Source organism: Balaenoptera musculus, chromosome 14 (assembly GCF_009873245.2).
Source record: "Balaenoptera musculus isolate JJ_BM4_2016_0621 chromosome 14, mBalMus1.pri.v3, whole genome shotgun sequence".
NCBI classification, from domain to species: Eukaryota; Metazoa; Chordata; class Mammalia; order Artiodactyla; family Balaenopteridae; genus Balaenoptera; species Balaenoptera musculus.
The window spans coordinates 30,418,133-30,438,622 of NC_045798.1; the positions used below are offsets into that span (position 1 = coordinate 30,418,133).

Sequence of the window (20,490 nt, forward strand, 5' to 3'; positions counted from 1 at the left end):
TCATCCCCCCAACAAGAAATGTCATTGTTTTCGTCCAGCAAATGCTACTCCAAACAACAGCAGGATCTGTGGGTGAAGAAGGAAGGGAGAGTGGGGTGGAGAAAAGGCAGGTAGGCCTGCTGCAGCCATGCCAATTTCACAGGAAATCCATTCTCCTAACTTTGTAAAAACTCATTGTAACGCCTGCTTGGATTTCCAAAATGTCTTTATTCAGAGCAGTAAACATCTTCTTAAAAGTTACATTCTATTCTCTGAAAGTCTGTGTGGCGTTTTATGGTTTGTTTGTTTGCTTTTTACAGATGCTTCCAGGCTGAATCTGTAGAATATGGTTTGGACACCACAAAGATTGTTTTATTCTTTACGGTCAATAAAAATGTCCTCTTAGAAGTCAAAGAACATCATTAGAAATGGTATGCAGAGGAATAAACCTAAAACTGTTCCCCAAAAGTTAAAAATCAGATTTTTTTAATTGAAAGTGTCCTGAGGCATCATTCCTTTCCATTGAGGTAGGTCGAGGAAGTGTATTTACTCATCCTTACGATAAACCATCTAACGGTGCTAATGAACTCCACCCAACTGTGCTCTCTGCACAGCGTAATGAGAAGCAGACGGTCCCAGTGGCCCCCGCCCTCTGCTCTCCCTTCGAGGCAGACAGCTTCAGAAGGAGCTGTTTGCAGAGGGCGCCGGTCATTCCCTTTTTCCTGGTTCTCTGTGCCAGGCAGAGGGGAAGACACCCCTTTCATTACAGCGGGGCAACACTGTCCTTCCCCTCCAGACTGGCCACAAGACCAGATTTCCACCTCTGCCCACCTGCCCATGGTGTAGGGTTTGCACATTTGAGGACAGAGATCCAATGCCAGCTCCACCCCTGGGACAGATAAGTGCCTGACAATTAGCTTTTGATTGTGGAGGCACCCACTTCAAAGACTTCCAGCTACACAACTAGGTGAGGAGCTGGCCGCCCACCCAGGAAGGTCCCCTTTCAGAAGGCCCTGGGTGACCTGGGTAAGTGACCACTCAAGTAATCCCTCTTCTCCCTTCCTGGACCCCAGTTCCCACTCTTACGCTTTAAATTCGCCAATAAAGAGTGAACCCACAAAACCTCACCCACCCCACCTGGGACCCTAATAAAGGCAGAGCCCCAGGTCCTCACTCCCTCCCTCCCTCCCTCCACCCTGACCACGATGTGTGGCCCCGGGTGTGCTGTGTGTCCTCCAGGACCTGTGAGTCATGAATCTTTTTTCCTAAGGTTCCCTGACAGTTGTCGCTGAGGTGCGTCCTGCAGTCACAAGACCCACAAGGTCCGGTCCAGCCACGTCACTGGATCCTGGTCAGGGAAATGTCTGTGGAGGCTGCTGCAGGTAGGACGGCCCAGGTGAGCGCCCCAGGCACCCCTAGCCAAGAGCATCACTATCATAGGCTGCGACTGACAGGTAACCCTCTGCTATAGAGACACGTACAGCAAATCCTAGCTTGTGCACTGCAACAGCCCACTTTAAACACCATGTTCCTCTGTGGTGTCCAGAGTGACTGGCCTGGGGCAAGAGGCCTGAAAACCAGGCTTGCTTACCTGTTGGGAAGGGTATTACAACTTCCTTCAGTTTTTAAAAAACCAAAGTTGGAGAACTCAAATCAATTTCACCCCCTCCCTGTCACTAGGACTAGACCAGAGGGGTGGGGGGGAGGGGGGAGGGTCAGCAGGTCTAGAACCTTCTGAAAGGCCACCAGAGAGGCCCACGCCAACTTGGGACAGCCCAGCCGGCAGCCGGCAGGGTCCTCGTGGGTCACAGGTCACAGGTCCTGTGGACCCAGTTGGAGCAGCATCCGTGGAGGGTGGGTGGACTTGAGGACATGCGTCTGCAGAGCCCAGCCTGCCTGTGGGCACCGAGGGGCCTCAAAGACGCCTCCCCACCGCCACCAGTCACCTCCTGCACTCACTCCACCAGGTAGAGCAGGTGACCAAGGAGGGAAGGAGAGAGTGAACAACTATAAAAAACACAGCATGGCCTGAAGGGATTTTTTTTTTTAATTACTGGATTAAGACTAGATTTCAGGAAGAACTAAAAGTGCATTTCCCTTCATCCTCTACATGCAGGTGAGGAGGTCGGTGAGAATGGTCACTTCATCTACAAAACAAAGAAATTGTCATTTCTCAGTCCTCTGAGCCAAGAGACAGCAGGAACCACCCTCCCCTGAGGGTGGAACCGGTGCTGTGTGACACCGGGCACTCGTTTCCTGTGGCCGCTGTGACAACTCACGGCAATCTGACGGGCTCAAAACAACATAGATTTATTATCTCACAAGTCTGGAGGTCAGAAGTTCAAATGGGTCTCAAGGTGTTGGCAGGTAGTGTCCTGTCCAGATTCCTCAGCCTGTAGCTCCCTTCCCGTCCTCAAAGCCAGCAGCCTCGGGGGACCCCTGAGGGTCCAGGGGAGGGTCCCTAGTCCACGGGGCCCACTCGGATAATCTGGATAATCGCCCTATTTTGAATTCAGCTGACTAGCAAACTTAATTCCATCTGCAGCCTTCACACCACTTGCCATGGTCCACAGCACACCCAGTTTCCAGGGTTTACAGCCTGGACATCTCTGTGGACATTATTCTGCCTGCCACTCTGTGGGACCTGCTTTCTCCTCTGAGAAAGCGGGGGGCATGGGCTTGTTGGAAGGATGGCATGAACCGTGAGTGAACTGACGTTCGCCCAGTTTGTGGAGGGCTCCACCCTCACCCAGCAGGGGCCTGAAGCCTGCTCTAACCCGAGCACCCCTCCAGCACCCCCATGGCCACCCCTCCAGGCAGAGAGCAGAGGAAAGCTAAAGCTTTCAAAAATCAGAAAGGTAATGAGACCACTCTCATTAGAGTTCAAAACATTAAGCTCAAGACAATTATGTATTAACACTTTTAACAATGAAAAGTGTAGGAGTTTTTGCTTTTAAATTTTCTGTTTTTAAGCCCCTGTTCAAGCTCTGCACTCCCCTTCCTAGAGGTTCAATCTGACAGTTGGTACATAGGACAGGCCTCTTACACATTAGCCCAGGGGGCAGGAGGGATACATAAGGAACCCAGAATTTATCCACTTCAATTATTAAATCAAAAAGCTGTTTGGGACTTCTCTGGCAGTCCAGTGGTTGGGACTCCGCGTTTTCACAGCTGTGGGCCCGGGTTCAATCCCTGGTCAGGGAACTAAGATCTCACATGCCTCGGGGCATGGCCAAAACATTAAAATTAAAACAAAACAAAACAAAAAAAGCTGTTCAACATTTGAGTGAAGGACCAGATGCAAATCACATAACACCTTAAGCAATTATGAGACATTATAAAAACTTAATGCTTGCAATGAAAGTTAACAATGAAATTAAAGGTATTATTCTATAGCATCTTTTCATTAAAGACATCCCAAGGGTTTACCCACATTATTGCTATAATTATCCCAATTTTATAATGGAAAAACAAACTTTACATCAACTATCTGTTGTCTTCTAAGGGAGAGGAGAGAAGTTTCGTATCTACCCTTAGAATCAAGGCAGACGTTTCCTTCGGTTGGTAACTACACTTTGAATAAAAAACATAATAGTCCGATTTATTTGAGATGATAAACCCACTAGCTGGGGGTTTCCGGGGTCCGGCCTCAGGACTTAAGACCGCACTGCCGGGACTTCCCTGGTGGCGCAGTGGTTAAGAATCTGCCTGCTAATGCAGGGAACACGGGTTCAAGCCCTGGTCCAGGAAGATCCCACATGCCGCGGAGCAACTAAGCCCGTGCACCACAACTACTGAGCCTGCGCTCCAGAGCCCGCGAGCCACAACTACTGAGCCCACGTGCCACAACTACTGAAGTCTGTGCACCTAGAGCCCGTGCTCCACAACAAGAGAAGCCACCGCAACGAGAAGCCCACGCACCGCAACGAAGAGTAGCCCCCGCTCTCAGCAACTAGAGAAAGCCCGCGCACACCGAAGAGCAACGACGACCCAACGCAGCCAAAAATAAATAAATAATTTTTTAAAAGACCACACTGCCACCTGGTGGCAGGATCGAGTTTTACAATGATTCATTTTGAGAGCCTGCCAGACTTTGGTTTGCTATTTAAAAAATGAAAAAGTGGTTATCATTTGACTTCAAGAAAAATGAAAGAGTCTGAGGGACAGGGGGTTGGAGGTGCCGAATTAAAACAAAACGTCCAAATCTTCTTAGAAAAGCCGTTAGTCTCATCGCTCCTGGGGAACAAAGCCCGACCCCACTGACACCTGGAACCCTGGAACCCAGTAAGTGGCCTCCGGGTGTCCCTGGTGGAGGACGCAGCACACTTCCAAGATCCTTCTGTTTACCTTAAAACCAGCCGAGCCATTCAGCCAAAACCAAATCGACAAGGCTCTGAGGTTAGGAAACCAAATACAGTTATTTACCTACTTTTAGAAAACCTGAAAGAAGTTCCAAGCACAGGTGTTACGTGAAGCCAATGAATTCTGGTGATCCTCATTTCAAACATGTCACAACAGTTAAAAAATTGGGGCTGAGGTTTTAAGGAGAATTTCCTAAGACAAGGCGATTTAGCCAACAATTTATGGACAAGAAGAGGACGCGCTGCTGCATCTTGGGGTGAAGGTGGGGAGAAGACTCTTCCCTGAAGTCTCGGGAAAGGGCTCTTGGCAGGGGGCATCCTCAGGCTTCAGGATCCAGAACACTCCCCAAGACGATTCCTAGCTCAACACAGTACAATCCACACAGAACTAGAGTCGGGTATAAATCTGACCAAATTATCCACGTTGAGGCCACACTATCTCCATCACTGGATGGTGGGCTTTCGCCAGGCCTGCTCCCTGAATGCTCACAGGGACACCCCGGGGGGCGGGGCCGGCGGGCGCCCAGAGCCCCTGGCCTTGGCCTGCTACCCAGCCCTGCAAGGCCAGCCCTGCCCTGCTGACCTTTCAAGCCGAGTCTGAGATCAGCAAGACCAGCAAGATGGAGTGAAGGTCTTCCACTCGGTAAGCACAGCTGGTCACCGTCCCTTTCATTCTCTCCACTCTGGCGTCCTAACCCACTGAAGACTGAGGGGCAGGCGGCAGGGCAGGAGGCGGGGGTGCCACCTCGCAGGCTGGCGAGGAAGGTGCTCGGGAGTGGGCGGCCGCCCAGGGACTCCTGCATCGCGTCGAGTGAATTGTCGCCCGTGAGAAGAGCCTCGGTTCTGCTCATGGATCTACTGCCCCTGTTGGAATAGAGTTTCCAGGTCGTTGTGGTTCCCCTACAAAATCAATGGAATCAAACCCCTTCCCAAAATAAGAAGTGACATGGCTGGAGACCTAGGTGAGTTTTAAATTTGAGTATCTAAGCAGACGAGGGAGGAGAGGAACCAGACTGCTCTTGACATGCCTCTGCCTGTCCCAACGCACAGAAAGGAGGCCTCGTTCAAAAACGAAGAAAGGAATATTCCCAGATCATCCCAGTCCTATGCAAACACACATAAAGGGAAACTACCAATTTTACCACAATGCCTGAGTGTTCATTTGGAAATTAGCACCATTCTTACACTAAAAAGCTCCAAATATTTTCCACAAATGGTCAAAGATTTATCAAAATACACTTCATGTGTTTTATCTGGTGATGCCTCCTCTGACAGCGATGGACAGAGTCCCCATTTCTCAAAGGCACAGAGGGACAGCCATGGTGCCTGCTTCTCCAGGCAGCGTGAGGGTGGGAACCACTCCCTCCACCCTTGCTCCTGGAGGTGCCACCCCTGCGACACAAGGATAAACCCTCCTGACGGCTTTTAAATCTACTCGGTAGAAATAAGGTGCTTCCACGGAGCTTGTAAAAACTGGAGGTGTCACGAATCAGGAGAGATTGGGGGTTAACTTCTGAGACTTAGAATCCTACCTGTGTGAGCTGAAACGGTGCACCTACCATTTCAGCATTTCTGAGACTTTCTTATTTAACTTTTTTTTTTTTTGTCTTTTTTTTGTTTGGGGATTTTTAAAATTTTGTATTGGAGTATAGTTGATTTACAGTGTTCTGTGAGCTTCAACTGTACAGCAAAATGATTCAGTTCTACATATACATGCATCTATCCCTTTTCTGATTCTTTTCCCATTTAGGTTATTACAGAATACTGAGTAGAGTTCCCTGTGCTATACAGTAGGTCCTTGTTGGTTATGTTTTAAATATAGTAGCGTGTCTATGTTAATCCCAAACTCCTAATTTATCCCCCCACCTTTCCGCTTTGGTGACCATATTAACTTTTCACATTAATGGGAAGAGCCAGCATCCAAGACGATGGCTGTCCCATGTGGTGCTCGTCCGGACAGCTGCTCTTTCCAACAACTTACACATATTCCCTCAATTCAAGAGCCACCTTCAGAACCACTCCTCTTTTTACAGATGAGGAAACTGAGACAGCAAAGTTGAAAGCTCATCCAAGGTCACATGGAAGCCAGCGCTCAACCCCGGCCGTCTGATGCCAGAGCCTCAACCACAAAGTCTGTGAGTCCTCTCCCCACCGCCCCTTCAGTTGTATCTTTATCCACAAACAAGGGGCAGGACCTCGTGGGCCTCTGGGCACCAGACCCTGAAGAGGACAATAGCTCTGTAGTCTTCCCGCTAAGAACCCATTTCTTGAATCTAATAGTGAGGAAACAGCAAAGAAAGCCCAAATGAGCAATTTTAAAAGGTGGAGGTGAGGGATGACTGTATCTTCAGAAGGCTCAATGTCATAAAAGTCAGAGGCTGAGGAACTATTTCAGGGTAAAGGAGCCTAGAGGGACGGGACGACCAAACACCACACATGAGCCCAGCCTGGACCTTGCACTGAAGCGGAGATGCTGTAAATGACACGGACAAAGTGTCCAATCAGCGCTCCACCTCCTGAGGTTGCCAACTGCACTGCACGCCCGTGAGAGAGCTTTCCCAGGAAACCACACGGAAGTGGGGAGGGATGGATCACACACGCTCCACGCCACATGCAACCTAGGTTCGGCTGGTTCAGAGAAAATAAAACGTGGGTGCATGTGTGCATGGGTATATATGCACTCGTGTGAATGTGTACGTGTGTGTACACATGTGCCACATGCCGGGAGTGCGTGCATGTGCATGTGTGCATATAAAATGTGTACTTGTGTGTGGAGAGAGCAAGCACAAAGGCTGAAGCAAATGAGGTAAAATGTTAGCAACTGACGAATCTGCCTAAAGGGTATATGAGTGGTTTTTGTGCTATTCTTACAATAATTTCAAAAACTGTTTCCAGATCAAAAGTGAATTATTTTAATAATTTTGTTAATTGGCTTACAAAGACACACATTGATTTTAACAGTATTAATATATATTTACACTAAGTATTATGTTAATTACACATATTTGATGCTCAGCTCAGCATTAAAGAAGCTGTTAGTTGTCTCAGGAGTGGGATATCGGAATTCTACTATAGGCTTTTCCATAATTTCTAAGCTTCTATAATCCATCAGTGTTACCTTCATATTCAGAGAAAAAGAAATCAAAAAACAAAAGTGCATCACATATAATTCTCACCGGCTGCTTACCTGTAAGAACAGCCTCCTTTAAATTTTTAAGATATTTTTACATTTTCTAACTCAAGATCATCCATTTCCACTAAGCAGCTGTTAGAAACGTCTAAACTCTTGGTGTTATCTTTCTGATACGTGACTAAAGGACAGAGTATAAATGCAATTTTAATATGTTCATTATGTTCCCCAAACTATGCTGGGTTCTTTAAAATGCCCTACAGTCCTCACCACACCCCCTCCCTGGCTTACAGAGTGTGACCAGCAGGCGTGTTGCTGACGGGGGCCTTGCCAAGGCTCCACTGTGTGCCAGGGCAGAGCTGAGATCCGAATCCTGGCTCGTCCCTCCTCTGAAACCCACGCAGTGTCCTGCTGCCTCTACAGGTTCAGTGAAAGGTGTCTGCATTTGGCCAGATACTGTTTCAGCTGCAGAACTGGTTCCTGACTTTATCATGTCAAGCCAATACCCACTCTCCGGATATTTCACTTGAATTCTTGACCCAAATAATCAGACAACTCGCCCACTGTCCACCTCACTTGTAGGTGGACAGTACCTGCTTCCATCTGCTAAGTGTCTGCTCTTCCAGCCCCTTCGCACCCAGTGAAGCAGCCTTACGAGGGGAAAGCTGCAGCACAGAGAACAGAAACGCCCCGGGTAGTAACTAAGGCAGTGACCAAGCCCAAACCATAACCTACGCCCTGTCAGCCCAGGCCCCAGGCTCGTTAACCTCTTTGACAGGCTTCCTTCCCAAGCCACTCATGTTTCATACTTGAAACTATAATGCTAAACACCATTTATATAGCTAGTCATCTAAGTTAGCTGGTCAAAAGCCCAGCTATAAAGAGCCTGGACTGCAAAATACCTTAAATTCTGAAACCATATTGCGGCCACGCCCCAGCTTCTAGCCACTAACGCAGTGTGTAATAAGTGTGTAGTATTGTTCTTGACACCAAGATTTTCAAAAGCAGAAAATTGTTTATTTAATACTCTCAGTACTGAGTGCCTGAGACCAAAGCGAGCTCTTGTTTTTATTGAACACCATTAGGCCACTTACACAGTTTCATCCCCCTCCTTCTCAAAGGCGCAGGGCACAGGGGAGGCCCACGCCTGGGACCCGGACTCGGCTCTACACAGTGGGCCTGGACAAGCCCGTTCCTCCCAGCTCTTCTCCTCTGTTAAAAAGTTTGTTTGTTCCGGAAAGATTATATAAAGCACCTGACATACAATGGGTACCCCTGAAAGTACCTTCCGTTGCTCCTCAAATTTTAAGGCTGCTTGACCACGTTTTGGACCGTCTGGGCCCAACCACCTGTTGACTAAGGTACAAGTGTGTTTAGGGATCTTTTGCTTCCTGAGAACAGGATTCCTGTGGATCCCACCATCCAGAACTCAATCCCAATCTGGTGTCATCTCACCCCAGCCCACAGCCACCAGTGCCTGGCTCAGGGAAGGAGTCAACGTCAGTAACATGTGCTGAGGACCTAAGCCAGGTTCACAAGCTCAGGTGAATCCGGGAATTGCACAGGTAACTCAGAAGTGAAACAGAGTCTGAAAAAGGAAATCAATCTTCGCACATGGGAACCAAATCCGTACCTTGAGGTTTTCCAAAGTACGAATCCCCAGTTTTTATGTAACATTTCTCCATTTCCAAAACATGCAAGAAAAACCACCTCCATCCAACACACACACGAACATAAGAGTCCGCAGCACGTGCACAAACACACAAACAGCAAGGACGTGCAGCCACACGAGGGTCCCTCCCCTTAGACTGACTGACCTCCTTCCCTAGTTCTGTGCGCGTTATGTCCACACAGGCACACAGAGCAGGTGGCTTTTAGGGCAGCATTTGTCAACAAACCCCAACCCTGAGAGATGCAGCTTCAGCAGAAGTGGCGGGACCTTTGGGAGGTCTTGGTGTCACAATTTCCACGCTAGACTTGTCAGTGACAGAAAACATTCCTACGATGGGTCCAAGCTGGAGAGCAGAGGAGAAAACGGTGTATTAGGTCACGGAACACGTACAAGACATCCTGAGGGGATACTTGGAAGAGTGCACGCTTCCCAGTAAGAACTTTTAGGTGAGGGGAGAACTAGAGAAATCATATTCTGAGTAAAGGACACGTTTATGTCACAGTTTAAAACATGCAAGACACTCTATATGCTGACCGTTACATACAAGTGGGGTAAAATCTTGATGCAAGGACGAGAATCGTCCACATACATTTCAGGTTAGTGGCCTGCCAGAGGGAAATGTCATCAGGGAAGGGTATAAAGGGGACGCCAGTTATTATCTTTGATGATTTACTTTTTAAAAGCAGCCGAGAAATCTAAGGCAAATATGTAAAAATAAAACATCAAAGCTGAAGAAAACTTCACAGTGAAAAAAATAAAATCCAAGGAGGGAGGCAACCCCATTCTGCAGGCACTACAGCTTACCTTACCCCCCACTGCGGGGTGGGGAACACACCAGCTTCTGCAATGTACTTTTTTAGAGTTAAGAGATCTAAGTATTGGATGGAAAGAAATATTTACATATTTAGATAGTGTGAACACTACTCGTTGGGAACATTTATAGCATTTACTGCCTCAACCAAATGCAGAGATGTTACAAGACTTGTTAAAAACTCAGGAACGGCAGCTGTGTCCCTTGCACGGCCTCACCATGCAAACATTATAAAGATGAACACACAAATTTTTAGCACTTTATAAAGTTCACATCCAGAACCTAAGTATATATTCCAATGTACTTATCTCTCTGAAATTCCACCCACCACTTGTCTGACAAAGGAACACTTTACCCAATTAAAAACTAAGGTTCTTATTAAGCCATTTCCTCATTACAGAATGTAGAATCTTGATAAGAAACTGATTTCTTAAAACATGTAAGGAAATTCCCCGGTTGACAAATTCCATGGGGGGAGTGGGGCGGGTCTCACAGTGTAAGAGCATTTTTCCCTTGAGAAGATGAGAATTCATTTAATTTGATAAATTAAACATGATCATTCAACTTTTACAAGAAATTCTGAATTTTATTTCAATAATCTCATAAAACTTAGTTGATGGCAAAGTACAGAATGGCATCCAAAGAAATACTTTGCAACAAAGCTCTCCTTTGCTTCTCAAAAGTTTAAGTTGGATTTTTCAAATTAAGTATTTCCCTAAATTTAAATCAAAGTAGCTTGATACACACCCTCATACATTTATCTATTACATATTGCACATTTAAGGATACACACTTTGGATGAAAATAGTACACAATGAAAAAGCAAGTTTGCCCCCAAAACTACATTAAACTCTTTATATAACTCCTGACAAACCTCTACTTCTTGAAACATGGAATGTACTAAAATGAGTAATTCTTATTGCTCAGAATGTAAAATAGAAAATTACTTGCAACTGCAACTCTCCATAACTTGTTTTGGAACTTAATTATCAATAATTTCTCTCCCCCCAAAAAAATCTATATTTTTTCTCAAGGTCCTTAAGTGTGTACATTACCTGACATCCTTTGTTCTCTGTAGGATTACAAACAGTATCGAGATTTTAGACCATGAATTATCAAAACCCACACACTTGGTTTAAATAATCATTAAATCTTTAAGGACCATATACAGAAAAGACTGAGGTCACACTCTGTTCTCCAGCCTTGAAGGTTACATAATGAGTTCCACAGTCCCCTTCTTTTATTAAAACGTTAATAAAGTTGTTTAGTTATGCTCATACTGGTTTTATTAAGAGCTGAGATTGCTAATGGCCACTTATTTCTTCTCACTTCTTTGGTAGATAAAAGCAAGAAAAAAAGTCTTAGAAAATCTAGGGCCACAAGGTTCCACAAAGAAATGTTACAGTCGGCCCTCTGTTATCTATGGGCTTCGCATCAGTGTACACAGGGGGGCTGACTGTACTCAGCCATTTTATACACGGGACTGGGCATCCCTGGATCTTGGTTTCCACGGTGAATCTTGAAACCAATCCGCCCTTGGTCACAGAGGGACAACTGTACTGTCTTCACAGTGAATCAAAGGCATCACAAAAGGACCACACTAGAGACAGTACCCGATTTGGACAGGATAGAAAGCATCTCCTCTGCGTGGTAGATTACAGTGGTTAAGAGCCTGCGCTCTGATGACCAGACCATCGGGATCCAGAGCCTGTGCTGTTACCTAAAGTTGTGTAAACCTGAGCATACCTAACTTCCCTAAACCTGCCTGCTCGTCCCCTACAAAGGAGATAAGAACAGTACCTGTATCACAGGATCCTGGGAAGGATTATGACTTGACATAAAACTAACACCTGGCGCGCTGGGATAAGCATCTTGAAAACCATTTCATGCTTTGAGAAACACACGATGGGTGAAATAAATTGCTTAGGTGGGCAATCACTTCGGGTGTCTGCTAGCAAAGTGGTAATTAAAGCTCAACCCCACATTTCTGAAATCATTTATTTTTGCACAGACAGCTCAGACCTATTTGCAAGCAAAAACCCTTTACTGGTGTTCTAGCAACGCTAACTTCACAAAGACAGCTCTTGCAATAAGCAACCTCTCAAGCTGATTCCTGCAACTTAATTTTTTTAAAAGATTAACATACAAAGAACTCTGAAAATGCCAGGTTCCCTACATTACAGGACTTAAGTCTTACTTGAACGTACTTGGCATCTGTCTTTTGGCATTTGAAAGCCTCTTAAGCAGTTGTCTTGGCTGCAGATTAAAATGACTGGAGCTTAAAAACAAATGACCGAGCCGGGTCTCCACCCCCGACCAATCTTCAGGCAGTATATCTGCAGGTACCGTCCAAGTGTCAGGATACTTTCTGGAGTGCATCACACGTGTTAACACATGCTGTAGCTGCATACCACCACTAAGATCTAGCATAATGAATAGTTATCTTAGTAGTTCCCTGCACCTTTTTTCAAGGTGGGTGTTACATATAGGAACAACTGGAAAACAAGAAACGCAGTTTTAAAACAAGAGAAATGTGGTAATAGGAGTGTATGCATAATTAGAAAGGGAATTATCTGGCCAATAGAGCTTTACATTGTAAATAAAATGTTCATAACCTTACGGTCACAAACATGATCATAAAAATATTTTAGGATCATAAAAAGTACTTTTGCAGTCACTTATACTTGGTTTTCAATAAACCAGAGAAAGTAGATTAAAATTAAAAAAAAAAAAGATACAAGGTTGTATGTAATTTATGATTATGCTTAAAGAGCACCAGTATTATAAGGAAATAAATGTTCAGAGAAACCGATGCAGAGTTCAGCATTTATTTTTTATAAACTATTTTCCAAATTCCCTAAGATGCACACATTATTTCTACAAGCAGAAATGCAGGAAGCTAGAACTTTCTTTCCCTTCAAGGATCATGTTCAAACTTCTCTGCACCAGTCCCTGCAGGCTGGGCATCCCAAGAGGCCACTGTTCCTGCACAGAACTCTCCAGAAGCACAGCTTCTACCAAGGTGGGCTCTCAAGTGTGGAGCTGAAGAAGCACGTGTCCCCATGTCCTACCCAAAAGCCCTCAACCTCCAGGTCACTAAGAAAAGACCACCTGCCAGCGGGCCTCAGGCCCCAGGGACTGGCTGCTATTACCTGACAGAACATAAATACACACACCACCACAGTCTGTTGACATCAAATTCCTTTTTGTTGCTTTTCAGTAAGGAAAATGACACTTCACCACATTTTTAAACAGTTTATTTATTCACACAATAGTTTATTTTCCTTTGAAAGCTGGAATATGAAGATCATTTATTTACCTTATTTTGTTGTTTTTCCATATGGTAAAACTGGTCTTTCCCTAATTCTCATAAAGGTGAATTTTTAAAAATCTATGCACATACCAAAATCACTGAAAGGAATGTGCAAAGCTCTGGGAAAACTAGTACTTGAATGTTTTCAAACTGGCAGAAGATTAAAATTGGGGGATATACCCTATAAGGAACTGTATTTTTTATCTTATTGATAAAGGCTGTTTTCAAAGCGGCATATTTTGAACTAAGATAACTGAAGGAGAAATTAAGAATATTATTTTTCTCTGACGAGAACTTCCGAATTTGATACATATTTTTTTTCCAAGCGTCATTTCTTCTTTTTTTTTAAGGTAACATACTGCACACTCAGAATACAATTCTTAAATTTGTCTCTTGTAAATACAAGAATGGGCAAAATTAAGATACATTAGTTATAGAAAGAATGAAGGAAGGTAGTGCATTTAGTGTCAGATAAGAACTTAAAGGCCTTAGTTACTTGGTTGTGGCTTCAGAGGTGGCAACAGTGTATTTCCCTCATGCTGACATTCACAAGTAAGCAGGCAGACAAAGCAAAAATTTCTGAACGTGTAAGGAATGAAGATGAATAGTTTAATCTATATATTACCAGTCAATTAATACAGTTGGACTCTGTCGGTAGTAAAATAATTTGACCACATTTCGCACAGCAGTTAAGAGTCTCCTGAACAGTCGGAGCATGTCCTGCTATGTAAAGCAGTAAAGAAGCCCATGTGGACTTTATTTTGCAGACAACACCCAGACTACATTCTAGCTCAAGACCAACCACTGCATTATGCATCTTGTGAAATGCCCACCTAAAAATGCATTTATTTATTACCAACTGGGAGGGGGGATTTCTAGCCTAAACACTAAAACCAGACATGTGCATGAGACTATTCCACAGCTGCCTGTGGTACAGTCTTACGACAGGAAATCTCACACTCTGAGCATCTTACGTCCACTATTCAGTCGTATCAAATTGGGGTACATTTTTTTCTACAAAGTTCCCAGAAACAGACACTGAGCTAGAGTCAGAAGAGCAGGTTTCAGGTCCAGCCCTGCCTCTGCCCTTGTGAGACATGAGGAAAGTTCTCTGAGCTCTCGCGAAGGCCTCAAATCCCTCAACTATAAAACAAAGAGGTTGAACAAAATGAACTCTAAGGAGCATTCCCATAAAACGGGCTTCTACTAAATTTTTGAGAACTTAAATTGTTTAAAAACTGATAGTTATGAAATCTCAAGCCTGATGCTCATCACCGGTAATGCTGATTATAGAAAGAGACTGAAGCCAAGGAATTAGTGATTCTGCACGGATGGGACGGAAATGCAAAGCTTGTTGGCATGCTTTCCCAGGTACCAGAGTGGGAAGGAGCTTTTACAATGACTGCGCCAGGCGGCACCTGCAGCACGTGCGGGGAAGACGTGCCCTTGTTCTTAGTTACTCTTGCACTCAAGCAAGAGGTTTTCTAGAAGATAACATACAGCACAACACCACAGTACACGGGCTCTGACGAGTTCAAAACATACTTGAAATGAAAATGCAACCAAAATACTTCAGAGCATTTCACTCCATTATAAAAGGTACACACAGCCCTGGGGCCAACATACTTCTCTGCACCATGTCAAGTCCCAGAGTCCAATTTCCCTTTCAAATATAAGTGCATCTTTCACAAAACCAACACCTATTTTCAAAAATCAAAATTCGCTTGTATTAGACTGTACTTAGTAGAAAAACTGAATCTATTGTTTCTGGTTCCAAAATTTTCTATGCCAACACAAATTAACTAAATGAGACATAAGACTAAGTACAGGAAAAGTACACCAGACCCTGTCATGCATTTATAGTGCAAACGCATTTCATGTGGTTGACGTAGAGATCTGCAAAGGATAAGGTCATTTTTCACAAAGGAATTCCCAAGATTTACTCAGTAATACCAAATTTCCATAATGGAAATTACTGTGCGTGTCAAACTGGACAGGGAAAAACCTACTTTTAACTATTATTACGAAATGTTATAAAATAAAAGGAATTCTTAGGCTGGTCAAAAAGCGGTGACTAGAATCAAGGAGAATCAGTCTTTCTTGAGAAGACACTAAAAGAACCTATTTAGAATAGGATAAATTAAACACAATAGAGCCACAGGGCAGACATGTAAACTGACTGAAATTACAGCACTTTTATACTCATGCCATTTGCTTGTTTTTTATTATCTTGAGGACAAATGGATTATGATCTTCCAAAATTCCAAAAATGGCCTGAAATTTTATCAATTCCTTTCCTTAAAAGAATGAGGACTTTGAACCACAAATACTCAATATCCGCAAGGGTTTCCATGAGATAAAATTATGCATTTTATAACCCAGATCACCACACAGCACACTCCTTGGCACCCCGTCTAATGACATGACAAACACAAGCTATCGAGCAAGAATCTGTTAACAGTTTTATTATTTTTGTGTTAAATACCATGGGACAGGGTTGGAAGGATGAAAAACTCAGTCAACAACTGCCTCACAAGGGATAAGAAAAATTCTGCCATGATATTAGCAAAGGTAAAGGAGAAAATTTACACTGTAAGAGGCACCATTTCCCCACAGAATACCTCTTGGCATTTCCTGAATGAGTGGGATTAGCAATCTAAATAAATCATATTTCAAGAGGTAACAGCAACAGATAAAATTTAAAGGGATTATTAAAATAACATTTACAAGACTCTGAACAATTCTTGAACTCTTATTAAAACCACAAAGAAAGAACAATTCTTTACTTATGAATTTCATAAAGGACTGAATGTGCAATGACACCTGCTAGGGATGGTCTGGTGACGTTCACGCTGTCCGGGAGCCCAACACTCTGCTCTTACTGTGTTTCTAACCGTGAGACTGTTACAGGCGAGGCCTATATGACGCTGTACACACAAAGAATGGTCACCGTGGGCCACACTACCAGTGAGATGGTAGGTAAACAAATCTTTTTCTGGTCAAGAGAAAAAAAAAGAAATAGCACTCTGCATGCTTCACTCTACAAGATGAATTTCCCTAGAAAGAATCCAATGAAAATGGCTGCAATTACAACAAGAAGTGAAGGAAGAGGACTGGTGACATTATCTCTGAAGGATGCAGCTGAGGTGGATCCAGGTTTATCCGAATGTGCTACCTTTCTGAGCCTTAAGCCTTCATCCTAGAAAAAAATATATGCACAAAAAGAGGTTTTAAAAACAAATATTCATAAAACTAGTGAGCTACAAACATACAGACAGAAAGCAGGTCAGTATGCATGCGACTGGGGGCGAGAGCAGGGGCGAGCTGCTACCCAGCCTAAGGAAACTTTCTAGGGTGATACAAACAGTCTAAAACCTGATTCCAGTGATGGCTGCACATTCCATAAATTTACTAAAAAAAAAAATCACTGAAATGTACACTCGCAACGGGTGTCTTCATGGAATGTAAATTACACCTCAATAATGCCGATTTTAAAAACTAGAGCCAAGAAATATACTTCTAAAAAACTGAAATATCAGGTACAGTTATATTTACATAGAAGGAAAAAATCCCACTAAAATTAATACAATTAAAGAAGAATCCTACGTGTGCACTTTCCCCAAGGTGGCCGACAGCATCTTCACGCTGGGCTCCATCAGCCAAAGACCACCAGAAACAAAGTTAGGTCATTAGTCTGACCCGCCGCAAGCAGGGCCCCACACAGCAGAGCGCAGGGAAGAGACAGGACTCTACAGGACTGGGGAGGGGGAGTGCAGGATGGAATTTAAACGCAGCGTTTCAATGTGCTCAAAGCAAAGCAGGAGGTCTTTGTGTAAAAGGGTCAGCACCAGGGTCTGGACTGTAGAGGAGAGACAGAATCGTTTCTTTGGAAACTACAAATACAACAGGGGTGGGATGCTGTAGGCAGAGCCCCGCACCTGAAGCTCTGCACCTGGACCAGAAAGGGAGGCCGCTTCTCTGCCATCACAGTGACTCCCATCCTCCAGACCAGGTGGCTGCTCCGTGCTGACTGACACAGCCTCACCCAGTGAAGTTTCTGACAGTCTATGACTTTAGGGGACCAGGTTTCTCAGTAACAGGACAGCAGTCACTCTAAGCAGGAGGTTGTTATGACACTTTACCAGCTGCAGAATGACCTTGGGGAAAATACTGACGCCGGTTTACCTAGGCAGCTGGCTTTACCTGGTCCATCATCCCAACCAGATGAATACGGGGCAGGCTTTCACCTCCTCAGCACAAGCTCCTTTTTACTTTCTCACACTGATTCATTTCTCTAGTGTGTTCACTAATAACACCCAGTGGAAGAGTGCACCTGATGTCATGCTGTTTTATTTGCATGACTGGACTTTCTGAGGGTTTGCGGGTTTGGGTCTTGTTCTGATTAGTCCCGTGTGGACAGAACAATGATGCTCAGTCCCGGCAAGAACTTTAAAAGCTACTCCAGGTGACTCTGCCTCACGGGGTCTCGGGAGGGCCTGAACATGTGTGTTTAAGAGCTCACGGCAGATTCCGATGCACAGGCTGGATGAAGAAGGCCAGGGCTGCGGAACATAAAGGGCAGTGATGAGACCCCTCAAGGAAGTCAACCTGGCAACCAGCGATGATGGGCCTTAGTGTGAACTGTTAAAGGTCCAGAAGTTGACTCTGTAAACCAGTGGTCTTCAAGGTTCTTTTGTTTTCTCTTTTAAACAGCAGAATGCTTTTTCAAATAACATCTACAGAACGTTAGTCCATAAAGAGTCGGGACCGGGAATCAATCTTATCACCTATCTCCCCAGCCCGGCCCGACCCAGGCACCTCTCCCTCCCAGCCAGGCGACGGGCCGTGGCTCTCAGTACGCTGAGGAGCACATCTTCCATCACATACAGGACTGAGGAAGTCATGGCACATAAAGGAAAAGTAACAAATAACAGCACCCTCAGAACTCCATAGGGCATGGGTGTGGGTGTGGGTGTAACATGAGACCACCTCTCCACTCTCCAGACAGGCTGGGGGCAGGGGCCTCTGCGGCGGGGCTGTGGAATAGGAATAGCCAGAAAAGCCGTCTCAGCACACATCAAGCCAAGACATAGTGCCTTTGATTCAGAGTGTAGTTTCCACAGGCTATGAAATAATCAGATGTAGATTACGTTCCACAATTTAGCTTATTTACTTTAAGTACATTTTAGTATTAATACTATCTACTTTGATGTGAAAAGCTTCAAACAAAGCCTCAAAAAGCAACTTAAAGGTCTTCAGGTCTTGAAATATTAGTAAACTCCACACTATCCCACAGCCCATTGCTCACTCACTCAAATGTGAATGAACACTGTGCACGTGTGCTGTGAACGCAGAGGCGGTGAACACAGCCCCTGCCCCCAAGACACCGCAGCCCGCTGGAGGGAGACGGACAAACGGGAGCCGGAAGAGGTAAGCGGCAGCCTGGAAACAGAGGAGGCAGCATTCCAAGACTGTTTCTCTTTTCTTTTCAGGGGAAGAGAGTCCCAGAAAAGGTCATACTGACAAGGTGATGAGAACCGAGCACCGTGAGACGTGTGTGCGTGTGTGCATGCCACGTGGGCAGGGACAGGGCGCCGGGCCGCCCTCGGAGGGAAGCGCTCCTGCTACAGCAGCGGAGGCTCCTCCAGGACCCCCAGCCCAGTGCTGACCGACATGACCCGAAGAGGCGCTTCCAATGGGTGCCCTACATGGAGTTTTAAATTTTCTAACAGCACATTTAAAAAGGTACAAAAAATTGGCAACATTTTAATGATATATTTTATTCAATCCAATATAACCAAAATATTATTTCAACATGTAACAATATGAAAAAAAAAAGAGGTTTTTTTGGTTATTTTTGGCACTATGTCACTCACAGCACATCTTAATTCCAACTAAGCACATTTCAAGCGCCCTGGACGACGGGTGCCAGTCTGGGGACAGCACTGCTGCATCAGGTGACAGGACCAGGGCCCAGAATGCAAAGGCTGCACAAGGGAGACAGGAAGCCAGCAAGGCCACAGCCAGACCCCAACACCCAGGCCAGCTGCTGGCAAGGGAGCACGGGACAGGAGAAGCCACAGCCAAAGTGTAGGAAGAGGCTGGCGGGAAGCCAAGGCCAGGACAGAAGCAAATTGGGAAAAGGAAAAAGAACTGAAAAAGGGTAAATGTAAAAGCTGACAGACAAAATGGCCCAACAACGTTCACCTCCCCGCTGCCTTCACTGCAATCACGTTCCTTTCCCAGGAGCGAGCACTTACTCTCAGGTGTCGGTTTTCTTCCGATAGCTTCATCATCTCTCCCTGGAGCCTCTTGCACTCTTCCATGAGCTTCCTCGTCTCAGTATCATTGAGGGAAACACTGTGTGGCTTTGGCACGGGCCCGTCCTGCTTCGCAGCGTTCAGGGGAACGGCTTTGCTGGGTTCCATGTCGTTCTGCAGCACAAAGACAGAGGGCGGGGCGTTTTTCAACTGACTAACTCTCCTTACAGGTTTTTAAACAACAACTTAAACTCCACACATCCATCTCCAAGAAATTATTTACATGCAAAGTTTTGACAGTTTTCAATTTCATTATTAAAAAGTTTTTTAAATACCCAGTGTCTGGTCATCTGTGAACAACTGCACAGGACGACAGCAGTAAACACCAGCAGTCAGCGAGGTCAAAGCACGCGAACCACCCCTCCTCTGCGCCCGCCACCCCGTGCACTTACCTCCACCAGAGCACTGAGCACACAGCACAACACTGTACTTTTGGTGTTCTTTCCTACAACGCTTCAAAGCCTGGGTAGAGCAAGAGTCATTCCTCTTTGCATTTACCCCTAAACCCAGCACTATGGCCAACAGCAGTTACTCAATAAGTATGCTGAGTGACGCCAACCAAAATCCAAACATGAAGTTCATTTTCAGTGCTCTGATTCTGCAATTCAAATGAGGTTCTGGAGGGAAGGGGGGATGTTATTGCAAACACGCAATGAAATCAGGAGACTACCTAAAAAAAACATTTGAAAGAAAACCTAACTTCTATTCATGGGAAAAAATAACTGAAGGATATGAGCACCGAAGGGGAGATAATGAACACAAACATGTATCATGGGGAAAAAAAGAGGGGAGGGAGTCCACTTCATGACTTTAAACTCAAATATAAACGATCGCTTCAAATCATTAGTAACACTACCTGCTTTAACTCATGAAACTCAATATGGAACCACAGTGGTACTCAGGC

The 20,490-nt window shown here is 45.0% G+C and overlaps 1 protein-coding gene across 3 annotated transcripts in view; it reads right to left on the reverse strand.

Annotated features, from left to right (window-relative positions):
* Positions 1 to 15,703: 15,703 nt before the first annotated feature.
* VAPA (VAMP associated protein A) overlaps positions 15,704 to 20,490 on the reverse strand; it is a 37,190-nt gene continuing 32,403 nt past the window's right edge. For all 3 annotated transcript variants that reach the window (XM_036874151.1, XM_036874150.1, XM_036874153.1), the window contains 2 exons: positions 19,527 to 19,700; positions 15,704 to 16,465 (listed from right to left, as the gene is read on the reverse strand). In XM_036874151.1, the coding sequence (XP_036730046.1) occupies positions 16,307 to 16,465; positions 19,527 to 19,700 (333 nt within the window). In that variant the 3' untranslated portion in view covers positions 15,704 to 16,306. The remainder of the gene's footprint in view (positions 16,466 to 19,526; positions 19,701 to 20,490) is intronic.